At 36.2% G+C, this 21,347-nt stretch overlaps 1 protein-coding gene across 1 annotated transcript in view; it reads right to left on the bottom strand.

Annotated features, from left to right (window-relative positions):
* Nucleotides 1-21,347, bottom strand: part of TMEM245 (transmembrane protein 245) — a 71,804-nt gene that overhangs the window by 31,000 nt on the left and 19,457 nt on the right. Inside the window, exons 7-13 of the mRNA XM_065752432.1 lie at nt 18,700-18,723; nt 12,455-12,559; nt 11,091-11,173; nt 8,796-8,886; nt 7,945-8,043; nt 6,003-6,134; nt 825-947 (exon numbers count right to left, since the gene is read on the bottom strand). Coding sequence (XP_065608504.1) covers nt 825-947; nt 6,003-6,134; nt 7,945-8,043; nt 8,796-8,886; nt 11,091-11,173; nt 12,455-12,559; nt 18,700-18,723 — 657 coding nt within the window. The remainder of the gene's footprint in view (nt 1-824; nt 948-6,002; nt 6,135-7,944; nt 8,044-8,795; nt 8,887-11,090; nt 11,174-12,454; nt 12,560-18,699; nt 18,724-21,347) is intronic.

Below are 21,347 nucleotides of genomic sequence, written 5' to 3'. Positions count from 1 at the left end.
GTATTAAGGACACTGCCATGGAATTCTGCTGTTTCCCTCACTAGCTAAAAAAAAAAAAAGTTAATTAGAAAACAACAAAATTCAATTTTAGTGATTTTCTTCAGTTTCAGTCAGTCACCAAATTCAAGTCTTGCTGATACTTGTTCTTTCTTAAATATTGAAGAGAGCTCACACAATTGCTTTGAAATACCATTAAACAGTACTTCAATTTTGCAACTTTGTCTAGAAGGGCCTGCTTCCCTGAACAAGCATCAATGAGAGAGTAAAGTTAAACTGGCAAAACATCTATTTTTCTAACAAATGTTTTCCAGTGTTGAAATAGTAACTAAGATATGGACTTCACAGAAGTCTCTAAGATATGTATTTATTTAGTGACAACAAGAAAAAGTCCTAGGTCAGAGTTCTTAATATCACACACTGACTAAGATAAAGTTTTCAGTAAAGCTCCAGCTAACACATTTTTTCCCTCTTCTAAAGGCATTAATTTATTTAAGGATATGCTTACAAGAATATGCGATAAGATTTCAGCAGTTAATTTTGGTATCACAAATTATAACTCAATATCTATGTGGCTAGAAACAGAGTTTTCAATGAATAGAATGATGTGAAGACTGCCAGCTCCTCAACATGGAAAGTACAGTGTGGATTTTGGGCTCCTTTGCTTAGAATGTCCCCCAAACAACTGATCTGAAAGTTGCAACATCTCAGTGCGGTAATGTTAGAGAATGTTTTCAATGCTTTAGGTTTGATTTTCAATGTTACAATATGTGCCATTAGGTTCCTTGAGGAAAGCTAATCACTTAAACACATAGCATACTACTTACCACTGAAAGCACAAAATTGAGAAGAGCTGTCCCACTATGGAAAAGGATTGTCACCAATGTTGTAACTGTAGTAAACAAAAGGCTCACATTCCGACTCATCACTATCCACAGAGACTCCAGGATCTAGAAAAGAGAAACGAATGCAAAAATCAAGCACCAGATTGCATTAGTTAAAACACAGAACTGCATTCAGTCATTCTCCAACATCAAGTCACACACACAAAAAATTATACATTAAAAAGAAGAAAGAAATTCAGTCATCTTTCCTTACCCCTAAATTGCAACAAGTAATATTTAATTTGCCAAAGATGAGCCTCTAGGTAGATATTTACAAAGTTTTTGTGAGTTCTTCCAGAGCTCAAAATAATTTCATCATGTAAAGCTGCATAAAAACTAGATGATGTGATATTATTTATTGTGATCTATGTCACCATCAATCTAAAGCAAATCTCATCTTGGGAGAGAAAACTCATTTCTTCAACAGCAGAAATGCCAAAGCACAAAGAATATCACGAAGTAGAAACAAAGCTGAAGGCAGCTTCAAATCAAGTAATACAACCACTACTTTCATATATTTGTTTTAAACACTCTATGTAAATAAGTTGCATAACTTTCATAATGTCTGTAGACAGCTATACAAGAGGTGATCTTGCACAGGGATGCAGTAATCAGTCAAGCAGTTACGGACTACCTATTACATTCTGCAGTGGCTTGAGAAACTGTTTATTAATTACACAGTAGTTTTGAGATACGCCTTTAAATAAGGAATACCCAGTACAGTCAAATTAGTTGATGTCTGGATGGAGATGCAATAATCTAATTAAGGCAGTAACTTCAGGAGACAGATATCTAGAGGAGCCTGAGAGAGTTTCTTTCAGAATAGTAAGTTCCTTCAGAATAGGCTGTAGCTGTGGAAGTTTCCCTGCAAATTTTAGGCTAAGGTGCTGATAACCTGGAGTAAACAACTGCAGTTGGTTCAAGTGCAGGTATCAGGTGGTTCCAATCAATACTGAGAACATTCCTCCTGTAAGAACTTCCTTGTTACAGAGTCACTTATCAGAACTGCTAAGCTAGGTTAACACTAGCATTTACTATGAAGGATGCACAAACAGTGCCTTTCAGCAATCTTCAGTATGACCTATGAAAGCAAGGGAATGTTCTGTGACTGGTATTCAGCTGCAGAGTAAGTTCCTCCTAACGTAAATTTATAATTACCTATTTCAAGATGTCTCGTCACTGGGAGGAGACAACAGACACTGCAGACACTAGTCATCACTGAATACGCTATCAAAAAGCTCTCAAACACTCCACTAACAGTCACAAAAGCAAAAGGCAAGTCCTTAGGAGTTCACGGTGATGCCTGATTTCTAGACTTCCCTTACTAAAAGGAATGCATGGGAGTGGAACCATTACAAAGAACAGGCTGTATTAGCTATATACTTGCATAATTACTTGAAATTCTCAGGCACAGAAAAAAAACATTGAAATATGAGGACTACAATACAAAATTCAGCAACAGAAATTGGATATCAGTCCAACTTGACTTGAAACATGCGTTTATCAGTCACTGCTAAAGGAACAGACAGAAACCTAACTAAGTTAAAGCTTACTGTGTACATTTTAAGGGAAGGTCTTCTGTCTTCCTGTCTGAAAAATCTCTGAATGAGAAAACAACTGCTGGTAGAATGATGAATACTCTTGTGGAAGAAGCAAGAAGATCAATTTGAGCAGACATGAGCAATTTCTCATAAAACATCGAGGGAGTTTTAAGTGATCATTCACGGATCTGGTCAGCAGCAATTTGCTTTTTCAATATTTCAAATATTACAGAAATTGAGTAAAGGGTACAAATGGTAAAACAGGCAACTGAGAAAGGAATTAAGGTTTGATGCCTAAACAATGAAAACTAATAGCCCAGGTAAACTTACACGTTTCATTCACAAGAAAAAACCTTAAGATACACTGTGAGGTAAAAATTTGAGGCAGACATGAGGGCTTACTCTAGTTCTCTCCTTAAACTGAGAATAGGATGGAAAAATCCACCTTGGAAATGTATCACTGGAAAAACAGTTTAGCAACACTACTGCTTCCACTGAATACCAAAAAAAAAAATCAGAGAGGAAACACACCAGGGCTGCTAACACCAAAGCTATTAAGAAAAGGAAAAAGACAAGTTTGAAAAGCTCATCTTTACATTAAATCTTGAGGTAATTTACATGTTTATATCATTTTGAAACAATTTGCTATAAGATCTACCTACATCAAACTAAAGCTGCTTGAGCTACTATAACAAAAAGCACATTTTGAGGGAAGCACAGAAGTCTTCCATGCTTTATCTGACAATCATAGTTCAGCTCCTGAATTGGTGCTCATTGTTACAGGCGAAACGAATGCCACTAATTATCCTGCACAGGTATCCTAGTGATTTAATTATATGCTTTCAACTCTAATATGAAAGTTTCTTCCAATATGGGAAGTTAAACCATTTTTTCAAGTTTTTCACCTAGCAAACACGAGGAAGAACACTTGCTATTATTTCCATAAATGGGAAAGACCTTATCTGCTTATAATTACAAAATGACATGGTCTAACAGCTGTACTTTAAAAGAATATGCAACGATCTGTACTATTCTCAAGTACTCCAGGAAGTCAAGGGACTAGCATGAGTTATTCTATGGCAATAGTTACAATAGTACAGTTACAATATAGTTACAATATATGTATAGGTATTTATTACATGCAAGTAGCATAAACTTTTTAAAAGAGAAGGAAATCTCACTACAGCTGCATATTCTTCACAATTTCTCTTTCAATAACCTGTGTTTAAAAGCAACGTTGAAGCACTTTCAGAACTTTACCACGTCTTGCTCTATGCTTAACAATTACAGGTTAACCCTGATTTTAAGTGTTCAAAAGCAGCCATTCTACAGTTTCAATTATAGCCAAGGTATTTTGAAACCCCTCCAGCCTGTACAGCATAACCGAAACCTAAAAGAAACAAACGAAAAACCCTACTAAACAACAAAACCCACAAAAGTGGGAGCAAAAACCTATGCAAAGAAAAAAAAAAACAAACCAAAAATAACCCCCCCAAACTATCTTCCAAAAAAAACCACCCACATCATTTACAATATTGATCCTTCCCAGTTCAGTATGCTATTCTACACATTCACTGTTCCTTTCAAAGGACAAAGAGAAATACTGTCACACTCTCATAAAACATAAATCTGGGAAGCAGTAAGCTTCCATTGTATCCAAGGACAGGTGAAGCAACTTGCTTACAAATACCAGACTTCAGTTAGAACTATGATTATTTTTACCACAGCCAAGCCCTAATGGTCTAAGACAAATACACATCAGATCTTTATTGATTCTAATTTGAAACAATGGGATTAATATTTATGTAACATTTTTATGAGCTAGCCAGTAAAGAAAGTGCTAGCCAATAAGGAGTGAAGTTGGGATTCAGAATTATATACTACTGCTGACTGGTTTACAGTCTGTCATGAAGGAAGATGATCCCCTACATGGATGGAGAAAAATGATAGGTGTTTCCCCAGGGACGGTAAGCAATGAGTTCGTGGACATAGATGGAAAAGCAAGCCAACTGCTGGCATTTTTCCTGCATCTCCAAAGCAGACTTCAGAGAATGTAAAGAATGATAGATCAATATTAAAAAATTTAATCTATTGCAAACTTAAATATTTATTCTCTTTTCACTATTTCCTCCATTATTTTAGCCTGCTTAGATTACTGAAGCACACACATCATGGTTTCTGAGCATGATGTAGCAACATAGAAAAGGAAATGGCTACCAAGTATTGAGTAGTTCTGTTTCACTTACTCTTCCCTTTCTGACCTAGAAGCGATATTGATTTTAAATGATGATTTGCTACACATTTTTGTAATGTTGCCTCAGGCTTACACAGTCAACTTTGAGAGAGAATTAAGCAAATTTTCTGTATTAGCTGAAAAGGTTTTGTTACAGTAAAAAGTTCCTCTCAAATTCCTGACTCACTTTTTATTTTTTAACTGATAGAAATTGTAACCATTTAAACAGCAGTTGAGGGAAAACTTGCCCACCAGTCAAGACCAAGAACTGCCACTGGCAAATAACAGCTTAAACTGCATCCACAAAAGATTCAAGTTAGGTATAATTAACACTCTTTCAAAATGGAAAAATATTAACCCAAAGATAACTCTTGAATCTGACAACAGCTCAAATCAAAGATGAGCTGTACCGGGGGCTGACTGTATGTTACATGCTTCAGATTCAACATCATTTGTTAGATAAATGTAGTTGCTCCTGTTTTTGCTTTCAATGCTTTTTCATTTTTCTCTTCAAAAAGGTGAAAAGGTCCAGAGCATTAACTCAGGAACTCATAGCATGTAAAATATTAATTATTTCTCTTTTATGTAAGTTCTGTGGAGAAGGAAAAGTTGCTATCAACTAAATGAATAGTAATTTCAGGGGAAAAAAAAGAGCGAGTCTATGAAACACACACATTTACATACACACTTTACATAAAAGTGCATGCATGTCACAACCTCCTGGTCAAGATATTTAATTTCTAATTTAGACAAATAAGGTATTTAAAGCAAATTAAAAAGCCACCAATTCTGCACTTGTCATACACTTTACATAAAAATAACACTGAAGCAAATTAATATTTGGCACACAACACAATTTCTAGAAGAGACAGATGAAGAACAATTCCAAATGAATGACCTCCAAGAAACAGAAAAGTAAACTACAGAATATGAAGAACTCAAGCCAGCTTGCAGATGACACAGATAATCCTACATCAACCTCACTCAGGAGGATGTTTGGCAAGCTCCTATTATAGAATCACAGAACCACAGAATCACAGGAGTTAATGATCTCCAGAGGTCCCTTCCAAGTCCAACCCCTACGCTAAAAACAAGCTGCCTACAGTAGGTAGAGAAGGAAAACGTCTGGGCAGGTCTCGAATAACTCTAGAGAAGGTGATAGCAATGAAGATGTCGAAATGAGGAGCTTTCTCATCACAACTGGTTCTCTGAATACACCCAAAGGAGATTTACAGTTATTGCACAGGCAATTATAAACACCACTCCTGGAGTTTCCATATACTTGCATACCATACCCTTAGCAATTAAAAAGAGACCAATCTGGCAAAAAGGGCAAACAATACATACCGAAAGAAATGTTTCAATGTTATCGTGAACAAATGAAGCAACATCTTGCCAGTCCAGAATATCACCAAGCCAGCTGTTCTGACGGTTTATGTGCCATTTGTGTCCTTTGTGTCTTCCAGAATGTGTTACGTTCTTGAAGAGTGAGACAAAGATATGAAGATACCATATATTTGAATAACTAAGACAAACATGAAAAGTCAAAGACTAAGATTTCTTTAGAACATATCCTACGTGTACCAAAACAGTTGGGTCTGCTTTAACTGATGTCTTCAAAAATAACTGGAAGCAAGAAAGTACTTTTCTGTACAACTGGAAAGCTAAAAGCAGACAAAAAACAGTAGTTAATTATCTGATGTAATTATTGTTATATACTGTATTAATGCACCTCAGTTAAACACTAGTGTTACAACTTGACGAAGACAATGGTATCTATTTTGCTCTTTAGGAAAGCACAGAACAAAGAGGTAACAATTTCATTTACTGATGGCATCACAACTTCTTCCAGTACAATCCACATAAAAGAAGCCACAAAAATAACTACTTTTCTCATAATCACTGTCATCTTTTCCACTGGCAACATTCACTGATTGAAAAGCTAAAAACTAAACTGGAAGTACGTAGGATTCCTGTTGACTACACAGCTTTGCAACTGCAAAACAAGACAACAGGAGCTGATCCTAACAGTCAAAAATGTAACAAATAGTTAGATGGCTACACCCTAATTATGAAGTTGTCCACTAAGCAACAGAATCAAACAAAAACCCTCACAACTGAATGGGATAAAAGGAGAGCCTCTCCCTGAAATGACACTTTAATTGCAGTTTTGCCATCATCTTCCAATTGATTTATTTCGTTATTATACTTCATTGAGTACATACGCTCAATTGCAATTAATCTCTTACAACATCTCTGGAATCTTTTAAAATATACACCATTTGCTATCTAGAGATCTTTTCTCAAAGTAGAAGTTAATGACTGAATATACATTTTGCTGGCAATTCCTCCTCAACTCTACAGCTTTCACGTAAGAATATTACCTTACAGCCTAGAACAACACTACTCCTATATTCTTTCTTCCAGCAAAATCTCTCGTAACATATAACAGCTTAGGTAAGAAGAGACTTTAAAACCCATTTGGTTGCAAACTCACTGCCGTGGGCAGGGTTGCTACCTACTAGATCACATTGTTCAGGGCCCCATCCAACCTGGCCTCGAATCCCACCAGGGATGGGCATCCACAGCTTCTGTGGGCAAACTGTGCCAGCGCCTCGCTGACCTCCAACCCCCCAAAGCATGATTTTGCTTTCTCTTCTCCCTGCATCTGCCCATTCTTCCCCACAGTGGGCAAAGAAGAGACTGGGAATAAAAGAACAGCTTTCTACTTTCAGTTCTCCTGTAGAAATAGTTTTTTCTCTTTTACATTTTGCTATTTCAATTGCATCACGGAAAAATATATTGCTTTCTTTTTCCTTTACAGGCAAACAGCAATGACAACACAAAAATGATTTAATCATTATAAACTTTTCAAGATTCAGGGAGCAGAAACCATTATTGGAATTCACAAAAAAATGCATTTAAAGAACAACTTTTTCATAAAAATTTCAAATCAATAGAAGTTACACAAATCACACAGGACACCAGCTTTTTCCCAACCCCTCAGTGTTCTAAATTCAAAAGAGAGCTCTGAACTAGGAAAGACTAAACATGAATAATGAACAAAGAACGTATTAAAATGCATACATAAGAACACATTGAAGGATATAGTTCTGGATATACTCAACCTTAAGCACTTGGGATTTGCTTTGCTTCTTTGTAAAAATCAATGTTGTATCATGATGGTATTTACTCAGCAGTTCAAGCTCCTTGCTAATCTCACAAATGTATGTTCAGCATAATTATCTCAAAAGAGTTAAGTGATAGTTTATAAATATAATTTACCCACCTTCACAAACCAAGAGTGATAAAGTCTGTCCCAAAGCTCTAGCACTTGTTTTTCAATCACAGCAGTGTTGTTCACTTTTTCTCCTAAAATTTTATGAAGCTGAAACATATACAACTCTTATTACACAGGACAGAATGTAACTGGCATCTACTGACAAAGTCAGAGGTAGACGAATCACTCAGAATTATCAGTAAAGGAATAATCCACACTCAAATAATTAGAAAACCCGAGTATCAGTATGGAAGATACTCTTCAAACCAATAAGGTTCAAAACAATTTTTTTTTTTTAAATCTGATATAACATCCTGCTATACTAAGCTGAAGGCTTCTTTCTACACTGAAAAACTAATGCTGTCTTTTAAACGTTTAATCCAATATCCATGTTCTTATTCAGAGTAAAGACCTCAAATTATGTGAGATGCATGTTAACTTGGCAAATCCTCCTGAAGAATGTTAACTTATAAATAAATAAATAAAATATAAATTTACCACAAGCAGCCCACATAGAAACTAGAATGTAGGTGGATCAAAAAAGTGCATTTTCTAAAATTGGACAGTTAAATGAAAAATTAGTCATCTTCATTTGATGTATTTTTCACTGGCAATCTTACTAAAATGATGATTGATTTTTCAGCTCTTATAAACAGAGACTCCTCTAAACAGAAAATCTATGGAAATCACTCCCACCCTTCATTCATAGACTGAAATAGGAAAGAACAGATCTGCTAACAAAACAGAAAATCACATGAAAAATAGTGTCACAGAGAAAACTCCTCTATTTCATTTTTACTTATATGAAATACAGGAATCCAAATATTACTTAAAAAAATACAAGGGGAACTGTTTCTCACCTTGTGTGTAATCCACTCTCGTCCATATTGGTACACATTATTCGCTGCTGAGTTGAGTGCCTTCTGAAAAACCTGGGCTTCTGGAAGCCAGCTGTTGTATTACAGTTGTTTTGTTTTTTTTTTTTAAAGAAAAAAACAGTTATCTGCTACGTATTTTAACCATTTTGTTATGCTTGAAACATGCTACAAATTAACAGATAGAAACAACAAAAAATACCTAAGATTAAATAAACATATTACAGTTCAAGCACTTTGTTCTTATATGTCAAAGAGATAACTTTTTGTTAAGTGCAGCACAATTCAACAGAGCCTATGCCATTACATTCGTACCTCGCTCTGGTACCTGAAACCTTAGTTCAACTGCTACCTCAACTTTTTCAAGAGAGCCTTATTGATATTACATTCTCATACATTTTTCTACTGTTTTGTTTTCTGAAAGTATTACATGAAGCGGTCTTTTCTAGTTACAAAGACATCCTTCTGAATCATGAGCTGAATGCAAATTGTTAGTTAATGCTGCTTCTTTGCATAAGAAACAGGTTAGAGTACCACTTATTTCTAAGCCTCTACCAGGTTATCTACTTAAAAGTATCTTCATGTCACTTTCATGTCATGTCACAAATCATGACATGATTCATGTCACTTTCAAATAATGGATGTACTGAGCTGCCAACAATTCAATAACTGTGAATACAGGGCATACATTCCCTGACTTTTTTTCCCTACGTCTTCAATCAATGACTAATGTTGGGGCCCTTCAAATAAGAAAAAACAGTAATAAAAGAAAACATTTGGGAACCAAAACCGCTGCATTTCTTGAGTTAACTCAATATGGAAACCTTCCTGTGCATAAAGCTCCTCAGAAATTTTCGGCGCTGGAATTTGAAGACATTTTAATAACCCATTTCTAAGCATAATCTAAGTACTAAGTATCAAGCTGTGAAATCTAAGCTTGTTAGGTTTGACAGAAGGTACACTTATTCCTAATGCACTAAAATATGGTGTTTTGAATACAACAAATTTGGAGGCAAAAAACTAGAAGTAAACATTCTAACAAAAAAATTCTGCTAATTACTCATCTAATACTCCAGTATTCTCAGTACATGAATAAGCTTTGGACTTTAAAACTTCCATTTTCATTACTCCTACTTATTTTCATCCTACGGCAAAACAGGAAGGTTAAATGATAGAAGAAAAGCCACAAAGGAATAAGCAAATGCATTTAAGTGGTCTCTCAACAGAGATTACTTCAGTATTGCTCAAACACATTATTATAGCATTTATCAACAATACCATTTTAGTTCTATTTCCAAAAACTTTCCTTGCTCTTATAATACAATACACAGTTTCTTTCAATCTTTCAATCTAAACCATTGTCACTTCTGTTGAGAAGGTGCCGTTGACAAATGTCAACAATTCTCATCTAAGAGACGATCCTTTTTTCCCCATGAAGTGCCCTGACTTACTTTTACTCAAGGTCTGTTTAGCTGAAGCAGAACAAAAGCAAATCTGAATAATCTTCCTTTGTTACCTATTCCCACTCTGCTGTTAACACAATCAGTTTGCATACCACTGCACTCTTATCATTCATCTACTTCATAATTTTCTCCCTTCCTCAATATTTACCTAGCTTTTGCTGTAATCATTACATCTAACATATCTAGAGTCTACCCTGTGTACATAATATCTACTCTAAATAGGAATATCCTTTACTAAATGATTCACACCAAACTTTAACCATTCTTTCTATCCCTGAACTCTTCTTTGGTTTTACCCAGAAACATTTCTAATTCAACTGTCAAAGGCATTTTGTAGTCAGCTCTCTACAAGGAAAATGTAATTCAGCTTTCAGCTCACAGTCTTTTAGAGCATTCTTCACCATTATTTTTCTTTTCCAGATGAAAGTGGAAGAAATATAACCACTATTCTCTGCCTTACACAAGTTTTTTTTCCTTCAAAATTGTAACAAGAGAAGTTTATACAGCCGTCCTTCTCCACCAAAGTTCAGATTTCAAAGTATCACACGCCTCTCCTGCACAATAATGGATAAGCACTGCAACTTCCTGACACTTCAGCTTTCACATCAGCCTGCAACAGTCACTCTCAATTCTGTTCACCTAGGGAATTATTTGAGCTACAAAAAAAGAAAAAAAAACAAACAGAAGGAAAACAAAGGAAAAAAACAACCCCCTCAAAAAAAAAAAACAAACAAACAGAACAACCAAACTATCTGTAAGAGCACCTGGAAGCTTGTTCATCCACCCTATACTATTCGCTTTACTTCAGCATTCTTACTTTGCCCATTCTGGGTGACTGGCTACTGTCTCATTGATCAAGCTGCTCGTGACTTGAATCATGTGAACGCTTTCTTGATGTACCTAAATTAAACAGAGAGAGAATAAACGTCACGTAATGCAAACTAGAACTCTACCTACATTGCAATACTTTATTTTGGACTGGGTGGGAACTGGGTTGGCGCCCAGTTTTTGACAGATTTAAGAATAATTCTAACTCAGAAGACCCACTATGAGTAATGAAGTGCCATTAACCCAGAAAATAAACCAGTGTAATATAGACAGTCTGTTCTGACAATTTTGGTCATGCACAGTCTAATTAACAATAGCAAATAGAAATTTAAACCTCAACTCATCAATTGGTAAAAATATAATACCTGGAGATATTATAGCAAAGTAATATCCAACTGCAGCTGTGCTGTCAGAGAAGTACTAAAATACAAAGCATTCAAGCTTCAGATATGACATGGATCAAAGAAGCGTAAAAATTAATAAATGCTCAGTTTTAATATGATCAGCCACACTAAGAAGCGCCTCACCAAATTAACTCTTCAATAAGAAAAGAAATGACACAATATAAAAATATCTTAATGTTTCTTTTCTGACTGTTAGGAAGCTTTAGGCTGGAATGTTACCACAGCTTTCAATTTTAAGTACTCAACATTATGCAAGTTTATATTTTGGAGAAATTAGACTGACATCAGAATCAATCTGATATTTGTTCCACAGCTCTACTTGAGCAAACCATTCAGTCTCCATTGACTGTGCCAAGTAAGAATACAGCCCCATTAAAAAAAAAGATAAATAAAACAGAACAAAAAATAAGGGTGAGCTCTTCTGGTGGAAAAAAAAAAAAACAACCACAAATTAAAAATCAATTGCAACGAGCATCTGAATCTCAGTACATTTAAAATCCAAATGGGATACCATGAGGTTCTGACCACACAAGCAAACAGACAACCACACAAGCAAATAGACAAACATAGCTTAATCATTTCATAAATACCTTTATGATGCAAGGTAAATTAAAACAAAAAAAACGGAATTCTAACTCTACTATTGAAATGAAAACAGCAACCAGATGCAAAACAGAACTGTTGCATTAATACATAAGCTAGCAGCTGTACTACTGGAATAAATTTCCAATCTCCAAATGTCTATAGATTGGTTGTTATATATAAGCAAACAAACACATAGGCACTTATCCTCAAAAATCTTGGAACAGTAATAAATTTGACTACAGAACACGTAATCGCTAAATACTTCAAAGGGTTCTTTAAGTGACACAATTTTGCATAAATATCAGTAAATTGCATTCAGCTTTTAAACATGAGCTCTGTGACAACATTCTTCAGTGCACCGTACCTTTGCAGTAAGGAGGAGGGCAAGCAGAAGGGTTCCTACCACTAGCAAAAATATTATGAAAATGCTGATTATTTTATCTAGCATTTTCTCCAACCACACGATCATCTGTGCAGAAAGAAAAAATAATAATCATGGCATATAAAACAAACTGTAATTAAAGCAATGTTAGATGCTATCTGACAGCACTGTTATCTTTATTTACAACTAGAGTGCAAAATTAGGCTCCAATCAAACAGCATTAATGCCCAAGCTTTGAGATGGACAATTAACAAGCAATGTTAGCATGATTACGGCCATGGTATGACATGTGGTTTTGCAAACGACATTTACACATTACCACAACACAGCAAGCTCTCTGCAAAGCAAATAATAATTCAACATTTACTTAACAGACCTAAAGAGGCTAGCATTCATTTCAACTACCAACCTAGATACTGACTTTGTTTCCTCTCCTTCCCCAGCTTGGAAACTTAGAGATGCTATCTGCACAGAACTTGCAAGTTAACAAGGCATGCTGTAATGTATGACCATGACTTTGGAACTCAAATAGGTATTAGCCACCGAAATGACTATGGAAATATTTCTACAAATAACCAAATGCTTAAAGCTGCTTATCACCTTATGAACTTAAGCTGAAGGCTTTTTAAATCATTGAAGACCTGATCAATAATTCTACACCGAGTACTTACGACTGATTTCAATCTGGAAAGGATTCTCTGCATTATACGTGAATCAGCTAAACCTACTCACACAGGGAACAGGCATGTCTGTTGCACTGTTGGTTTATGGAAAAGCACATTCTGTACATGTCTATGGGTAACAGTGATACCACTACAGATTAGAGAAATTCTGCTAATGTCATTCAAAACATGAAAACTGCTCAACTACTTGACTATTCACCACATAAGCTGAGCTTTCTCATACACTGACTGTTCACACAAAGAGTTGTGAAAGCTCATGGAAGTATGTTCAAGCACACCTTTCTAGCTTCTATATAGTTCAAGTGCTAAGTTCTATTTCTATTCTATGTGGTATTAAAAAATACAGTTGTGAAATCTGAGCTTCAAGAGAAATAAGATAAGGTCAATGATAACGTGCAGGAGAAGTATTTCCAAGAGAGTACAAGTATCCAGAGATTAGGATGATAACTCTTTGTATAGAGTTCTTTCAAACTACTGAGCTTACTGATGGTTTACATTAGTTCTTTCCTCACAATATGCCCCACCCCTACATAGGAAGCCAACAACTAATAACTAACTACTATGGACTGCTGCATAACTGATTGTTGAATTGCTGAACACAGAACTTTATCTCCTATTTGAAAAGAAAACAGGAGCTCATCCTGTAACATCTAAGCAGTTAATAGACATCAAGCTTTTTTTTTTTTCCCCCTCCAAGCTTCAAGTTCTTACAACCAATTCCTTGTTAGATCTGGATCATGACAAAGATTATGTTCAGCATTTTTGAATGGCTGTTTGAAATACTGAAAAAAAGCTGGAAGAAATAAAAATCCTCCTAACAGAAACTAACGCTGAGCCAGCAAGTTTCTGTAGCAACATCTACATGGCCTGCAGAAAGGAATTCTGCAGAACTGGAAGGAGGCTGCAGAAGTATACATAGTGGGTATTTCTAACATTTTCCCTCATTGTTACAAAAATAAAGAAAATAAATCAGGATGAGGACTGTCTAAACATCACCAGAAAGGATCTCTTCTTGATGCTTCTCACTGCAGGTTGGAGTACTGAAGTGCAGCAGCAACACTATGAAGCTTTAATTACCTTTAATCTAATTAGCAAAGTAATGGCAGCACTGATGCTGCACTAGCACAGGCAGCAACCTCAGCCATGCAAGCCCACTTCATATTTATTTTCTTGGGCAGGCAGCCCATGCAATCTACATGTAATCCAAGCGCAGTATGCCTACGGGTATCTCAATCACACCTCTCACCACAGCCTTAAGGAGATCAACATTACACAACTTGCGCAAACAAATCAGAGAAGAGATCTGAATTAGATTCAGTATTCTCATAATAAAAGCAGAAGCACAACATTAACTTAGGGTTATATTTACTGTGCCTCCTTTAATTTGCTTGCTTTCTATTAAGTTCCCCTCCCTTCCTCCACATTTACCCACAATACTTCAGCAGGAAGCACTCACCCTGGCACACACACATTAAATAATTCATAGGTACTAGCTTAGTAGTGCATGTTAGTTAGAATGCTAAATCCCTGTGTGCTTGTACTTACCACCGAATCAGGTCGTCCCTTTACATCTCTTCTGTATATCATGGACATGCTCACAAATACAAACATTCTGACTAAACGCTAGCCATCAGCCAGAGATACCAAGTCTTAAATTCAGTTCTGAGCTTCTTCATCTAAAAATTAGTTAACAACAGGAAGCTGATGCTGCCACAACATCCAAAATTACGCAAAGGTAAGGAAAGCCAGGCTCCTAAGCTACAGAAGGTCACACTTGTAAAAACATACAGAAACGTTAAAAAGTTGTGATAGACTGACTATCTTAAATTTTCAAGGTATAAAGGAAAAGGCATCAACTTTAAAAAAAAATTTAGAATTTATCTCAAGGTAGAAATAAGTTTCTAAGCCAAGCAGCATTCTTTTAAAATGCTTCTCAATTATTTTTAAGTACTATCTGCTTACAACTTTCATATAGTGATACAAACCCTATTACACTGAGCTGCAAGATGAGTTCTGGTCATGTTTAACAATCAGAAATCATGCTCTCCAGACAGTTATGCAGTAAGAGACATCATTTATCAATTCATATTTTTGTGTCCACAAACCGTACAACCATCAAAGCATCTTTAAAAATCATTTTATGAACAGCACTTCACACACAGTGAAGAACATCTGGATATCTGTTCTATTTTCATTGAATGTACATGAAATTACCAACAAGGGCAATTTCTTTCTAAACACTGTTTTACCATCTATCAGGATTTTTTTCCCCCATATCATTTTAGACAACTGACTTGGTAACATTTTCCTTTAGTACCATTAATATTTGATATCATCTTACTAATATCATCTGGTGAGAATAAGGGGAAGCCTGTAATTTTAACACAACTCATTCTATGCTGAAATTAATCAAATGAATAGCCAAGTTAACACTGGAGAACGATCTAGATGAAGTTTCAAGCCCACTCATATTTGAGTCCTTCCAGCAACAGTATTTAGTAATGCTGAAGACTCCTGCCATGTACAATGACAGAACAAATCATGATAACCCAGCAGAACCTATTCTCCACTTCAGGCCATATATAGAATCACAGAAATGCTCAATTGGAAAAGGTCTAACCATACTACCCTAACTCTAACAACCCAACACTAAGTCATGTTCCTGAGCACCACATCCAGATGGCTTTTGAACACAATCAGGGATGGTGACTCAACACCTCCCTGGGGAGCCGATTCCAGTGCTTAACAACCCTTTCTGTAAAACATTTCTCCCTGATATCCATCCTAAACCTCCTCTGGCAAAACTTAAGGCCGTTTCCCTTTGTCCTGTCACCTGTCACCAGTGAGCAGAGACCAACCCTGCTCTTGCTGCAATTACCTTTCAGGTATTTGAAGAGAGCAATAAGGCCTCCCCTCAGCCTCCTCTTCCCCAGAGGAAACAGCCCCAACTCCTTCAAATGCTCCTCATAGGACGTATTCTCCAGGCCCATCTCCAGCCTTGCTTCCCTTCTCTGGATCTGCTCCAGCACTTCCATATTGAGGTGCCCAAAACTGAAGACAGTACTCGAGGTGGGGCCTTGCCAGTGCCGAGTACAGGGGGAGGATTACTTCACTAGTCCTGCTCACCACAACATTCCTGATACAGGCCAGGATGCCATTGGTCTTCTTGGCCACCCAGGCACACTGCTGGCTTATACTCAGCTGACCGCTAAGGTTTATCACTAGCAGTGAAAGTTGATCATCACTTCAGACTCTGTCATCTCTGTGATTCTCAGTGGATTATCAGGAACTTATGTTAGCATTCCAAAATGTACTTCCCAACAGAGTGAAAGGCCCAAAGGAAGATACTTTTTAACTGACTCCCATGTTCTACATTACAAGTCTCCTCCATTCTTTGCCTTTGGTATACTTTTTAAACTTAAGGAAAAATAAATAAATTAAGCCGTCAAAAACCTGATACAGTAATGCTATTATTTCTTGCTCATCACAGAAGTCAACGCCACAGCTAATACTACAAGACTTTCATGTTCTATTCCTATAAAAATATCAAGTCAAACATCGGTTTCAAAATCAGCTCCAAGGATCTAAATAACCCTCTTCTAAGAGGCTGTATTCATAGGTTTTTGACCAATAATTTACTTCTGTAATATAAGAGCACCAAAAAGTAAGAATTCAAAGTAACAGCAACTAAATTGTTGTTACAGCATAATGGTATTTCTTGAAAAAATATTGTACCATATAATTGAGTCTTCAAAAAAGCAAGCAGATTCAGAGACAAAAGTAGTTGAGATGAGCTTGTACTTGTGACTCACTGAACTTTAACAGCTCACCTCAAGCATGCAAACAAACCAATCACTTATCCAAACTTTTATGAAGGGTTATAGTTGCATGTATTTATCAATCACAAACCACCTAGAGAGCAGAAACATTTCAAATTCCAGAAATCAAAGTACAACTTTCAAGTAGACAAATTATATTCAGAGGCAAAAGAAAATCTAAAGTTTGCCCTTTTAGTGGACAAATTATAACTTTATAACAAATTATAAAGCATAAGACAGCAACTCTATTCTCTTGTTTACAAACATAGAAACCCTCCTAAATAGGCAATCCTGGCTCATGATTAAGTACTTGCGATTAAACAACTAAATTAACGTACTTAATTAATTGTAACTCTCAGCCTACGCATTTATTGTAGAATCACTCCTCATCTTTCATTTCAGTCAGAAGATGTCAAACCTAGCTACCCACACTTTAATTGTTTAAAAAGAACCTTGTGGAGGGTTGTGCAAGTGCCCTTCATGGCCTGCGTGCTCTACTATTCTGCTCTGTTTGTCTTCAGCATCACTCACAACAATGATATTTCAGGTATCTTTCACAACATGCAAGGCCGATCTACAGTTTCTACTTCAATTGTTAATGAATAGAGAAGATAGATGGTTGATCAAAAATTAAAGCTGTTTATAAATCAAGAAAGTACTCTGATTAGCCCAGTAGTACTGAAGCGATAAGCAAGGACAAAAGTTGCTGCTGAAAGCGTGGCCCATTTCTACATATGGTACTCAACTTTTTTCCCCTCCCTATCAGCTACCTAGTTTTCACATATTTGATAACATCCCAAGTTTTCCTTGTCAAAGCTCTGAGGTTCTTCAACGTACACATCCAACAATGACACTGCCCAGGTCTCAGACATATCTGGAAAACTCAACACTGTGATTTCAGTCACACCTGAGGCCAAACACAGACTGATTCAGTTTCAACTTTTCTTGGAATTACAGTTCCCCAAAGAGATATAGCCCCCTGAGACTGATGAACCACGTCAACTGAGGAGTACATTTCATATATAACACACCACATATTTTATAACCCAGACACACACAATTATTTTAGCTATACTAACATTTTGAGGTTTTTTTTTTTGTTTGTTTGTTTGTTTTTTTTTTACTATCTAGCAATCACTTCTCTTCAGAGTGTCACAGGATTCAAGGGGTCTCAGATCATGCAGGTACTCTTACTTCACTCCTGCTACACTATCACTGAATATACAGGCCAATTTGACCCTTCAAAGTGGGCCAGTAATGGCACAGACCAAAACCAGGCAGCGCACTATGTGAAAGCATCAATGTTCCTAGCTCCAAGCCCTAACCATCACCACTCCCACATTAATTCACATAACTGATGCTTTCCCTGAGCAGAGAACAGCTGTCTAGTCAGGGAATTAACTCATTTTGTCAAGCATACAAGTGGGGAGCAGGAGGAGATCAACCATTTTGAAATACAAGTGCTACTAAATCAAACTCCCACTTGAAAAGCTAATGCAATATTCTGCTGTACAAAACATGTTACTATATGCATTTATTTTAGTAGAAGACAAGAAATCAGGTAGAATTATATGACCTTCCGTAGCTTATGTCAAGAGCTAGAAAAGAAACACTTGGGGGAGAAAACTAAGAAGCAAGGCATGTTAAGGAGTGTTCATGCTGCAAAAAAACCTCCCCAGAACCGCAGAATCAATTAGTTGGAATCACAATTTTGCTATTTATTTACCTTCTTATTAAGCCAGTGCCACAGCTTGTCAGTGGCAGAGGGAGATGGAAGAAAAGGGAAAAAGAGACAAGAACACAGTGGAAAATTATTGAAAAATGCAGTAATAGAGGGAGGGGAAAGCAATGAGAGGCATGCAGTCACCCATAAAACGAAAATGAAATTGTTTCAGACAAAATTAACTTGTAATAGGAAGAAAAGAGCATAAAAACTTTGACAGTAAAATATAGATCCTCGCATTTAACATGAATTTTTTAAACAAAGGAAGATATAACAAGTGAAAACAAACAATGACATTAACAGAGCAATCAGCATAATCTGGTCATTATTCCAAGTGCCAACATTTCAGATTTCAGAATACGATTTGTACTTCAAGAAGGACACGTTACTGAAACACCAAAACTTAACATGAGATACTTAATGACTGCATTTATATTACCACCCAGACAGTTTCATCTGTAATAACAGTAGATATAATAGGGTTGTTTAGAATTTATTTTTTTAGTTCCACACTCATATTATTACAACATTCACACTCAATGTCACAACATGGGAAGAAATCTGATATACACACAAAAACAAACTGTAGATCAAATAACAGTACAGACTTCATTTAATTCCATCAGCTGCACAGAAGGCTCTGCATTTCTCCACAGACCATTTTCTCTCTTGTACAACTGCGTTGTTCTAATTGGTTTTACCTTTTAGAAATTCTCACACAAAGCACTCAAGCACACTCATGGTCTAGTTTCTACAGGACTATTAACGCTTATAATCAGTTAGAAGCGTAACAACAGTAAAAAGCTTAAATGTTATTACTCATCTGTGTGAGAAGTTACAATCAAGTAAGTAAAGTCTGCTCCTCCCTGAACACATGAAAGATCATTCAAGTCTTAATTATCTAGGAAGAGTTTTCACTAACTGCCTCAGCTCATATTAGCTCCCAATGAAAACAAAACTTAAGAACATTAAAAAAAAGAAAAACAACACAAAACAACACTCAAAGTTAATTAATTTTTTATCAGAAGCGAGATTTGCAAGGGAATATGAACACCAGGAAATCTGAAAACAAAAGACATCACAAAGCACCCAGTGCTCTTACATAGTTGGTTTAGTACACTCATGGAAAGAAACAGTTGTGGAAAGAGGGACAACAAAGCTTCAAAAGCTTCAAACTGATATTGCACGATTTCCTTCTCTCATAATTCCTTCTTCACCTATGGAATAATTTATCACCAGAAAAAGGTGAAAATATTTGCAGATTCAACAACGTGCTTTTGCCTCTAATACTACTTTTGCATGTATTGCTATTAAAATCTGCTGTAAATGAGGCCTTCTGGGGGGCAAAGAAAAGTTGATCTCATTGATATATTTCTCCACCTGCAACCACAATATAACAAAGGTTAGAGTTTCAGTTTCAGCCTGAGCTTTTAGCAGAATGTGAAATACTGGTAATTTCTGCCTCCTGTAATTAGATGATAAATAAAATACTAAGCATGCTAAAAATAACAATAATTTTATTATTAATGATTAAGAGAAAATCTGAGGGGCTGTACCTGACTATTAACTCACCAGTATCTATATTTAAGTAGTTTTATAAATAGGATCACTCTACATTTAAAAATAGGTTATTAAGCTTAAAACTAACATTTCAGTCGTCTAAAATGAATAAGGCTACACCAGATCTTCCAGTTAATTACTGGAAAACCATTTATGCAATATCTTACATGTCTTTGAAAGTAATTCATAGAATAGCAAATGCACAGGTAGAGATTCTATCTGCTCCTAGTTTTAACTATATGGATTAGGCTGGCACCCAAAGAACCAAACCTTCATTTCATTTGAAGTCCAATCACTCTACTAAAGTCCCCCAGTTATAAAATTCGAGTCCGCTCTATCTAGAAGCAACATGTACTAAACACGTGATTTGCTCAAGTCCATCAGAAAGCATGCACATGATAACGTATCAAAATAGACAAGCCTAGTGCATGGAGATTCACTGACTATGCTGCCACACTACCTAGAGAATTCAATGAAGTGAAACGACAGCCATTGTGTTAAAAGTCAAAGGTGTCATTTGTAAATTCTGTCAGACTGCAGCAAGTCATTAGCTCTTGACTGCTGATGAGAAAAAGCACGATTTTGCCGAGTTTTAAGATGAGCAGATGAAAGAAAACAGAAACCCTTTCTCCTTCTCCTTTCTCCAGCAAACCCCCATGTTTGAATCGCTGAGTCCATCAGCTCTAGGGGGCAAATCTACAACTAGGGACTAACAAATGCAGTAACGACACTGTTTTGGTAGTCCATATTTAAACCAGACCTGCACACAGGGCCACATCTTGACCTATTGTTTATAATGAAAATGAAAAGCAACACCCTACTTTCTTTCCTTTTGATAACATCTTCGATTCCAATTTGTCCACATCTGTCATAAGATAATCAGATGCTGATAAGCAATGAAAAAGAACAGCAGGTCTTTTTGTTTATTTATTTATTTAAAACTAATTTTAGTTAAGAAATGGATATAACCCTACTGGTATAGCTTCCCAAACTCTTGGAGAAAGGACGCGCTCTTGATCCTACATGGTACAGAATAAGCCTATCCAGTAGAACTTAAAAGATCATGAAAGCATTAGTGTGACAAACACTGG

Source organism: Cyrtonyx montezumae, unplaced genomic scaffold (genome assembly GCF_038088225.1).
Source record: "Cyrtonyx montezumae isolate F1298 unplaced genomic scaffold, pur_monq_1.0 scaffold_8, whole genome shotgun sequence".
Taxonomy (NCBI): Eukaryota; Metazoa; Chordata; class Aves; order Galliformes; family Odontophoridae; genus Cyrtonyx; species Cyrtonyx montezumae.
This window is presented reverse-complemented; position numbering and strand designations above follow the sequence as displayed.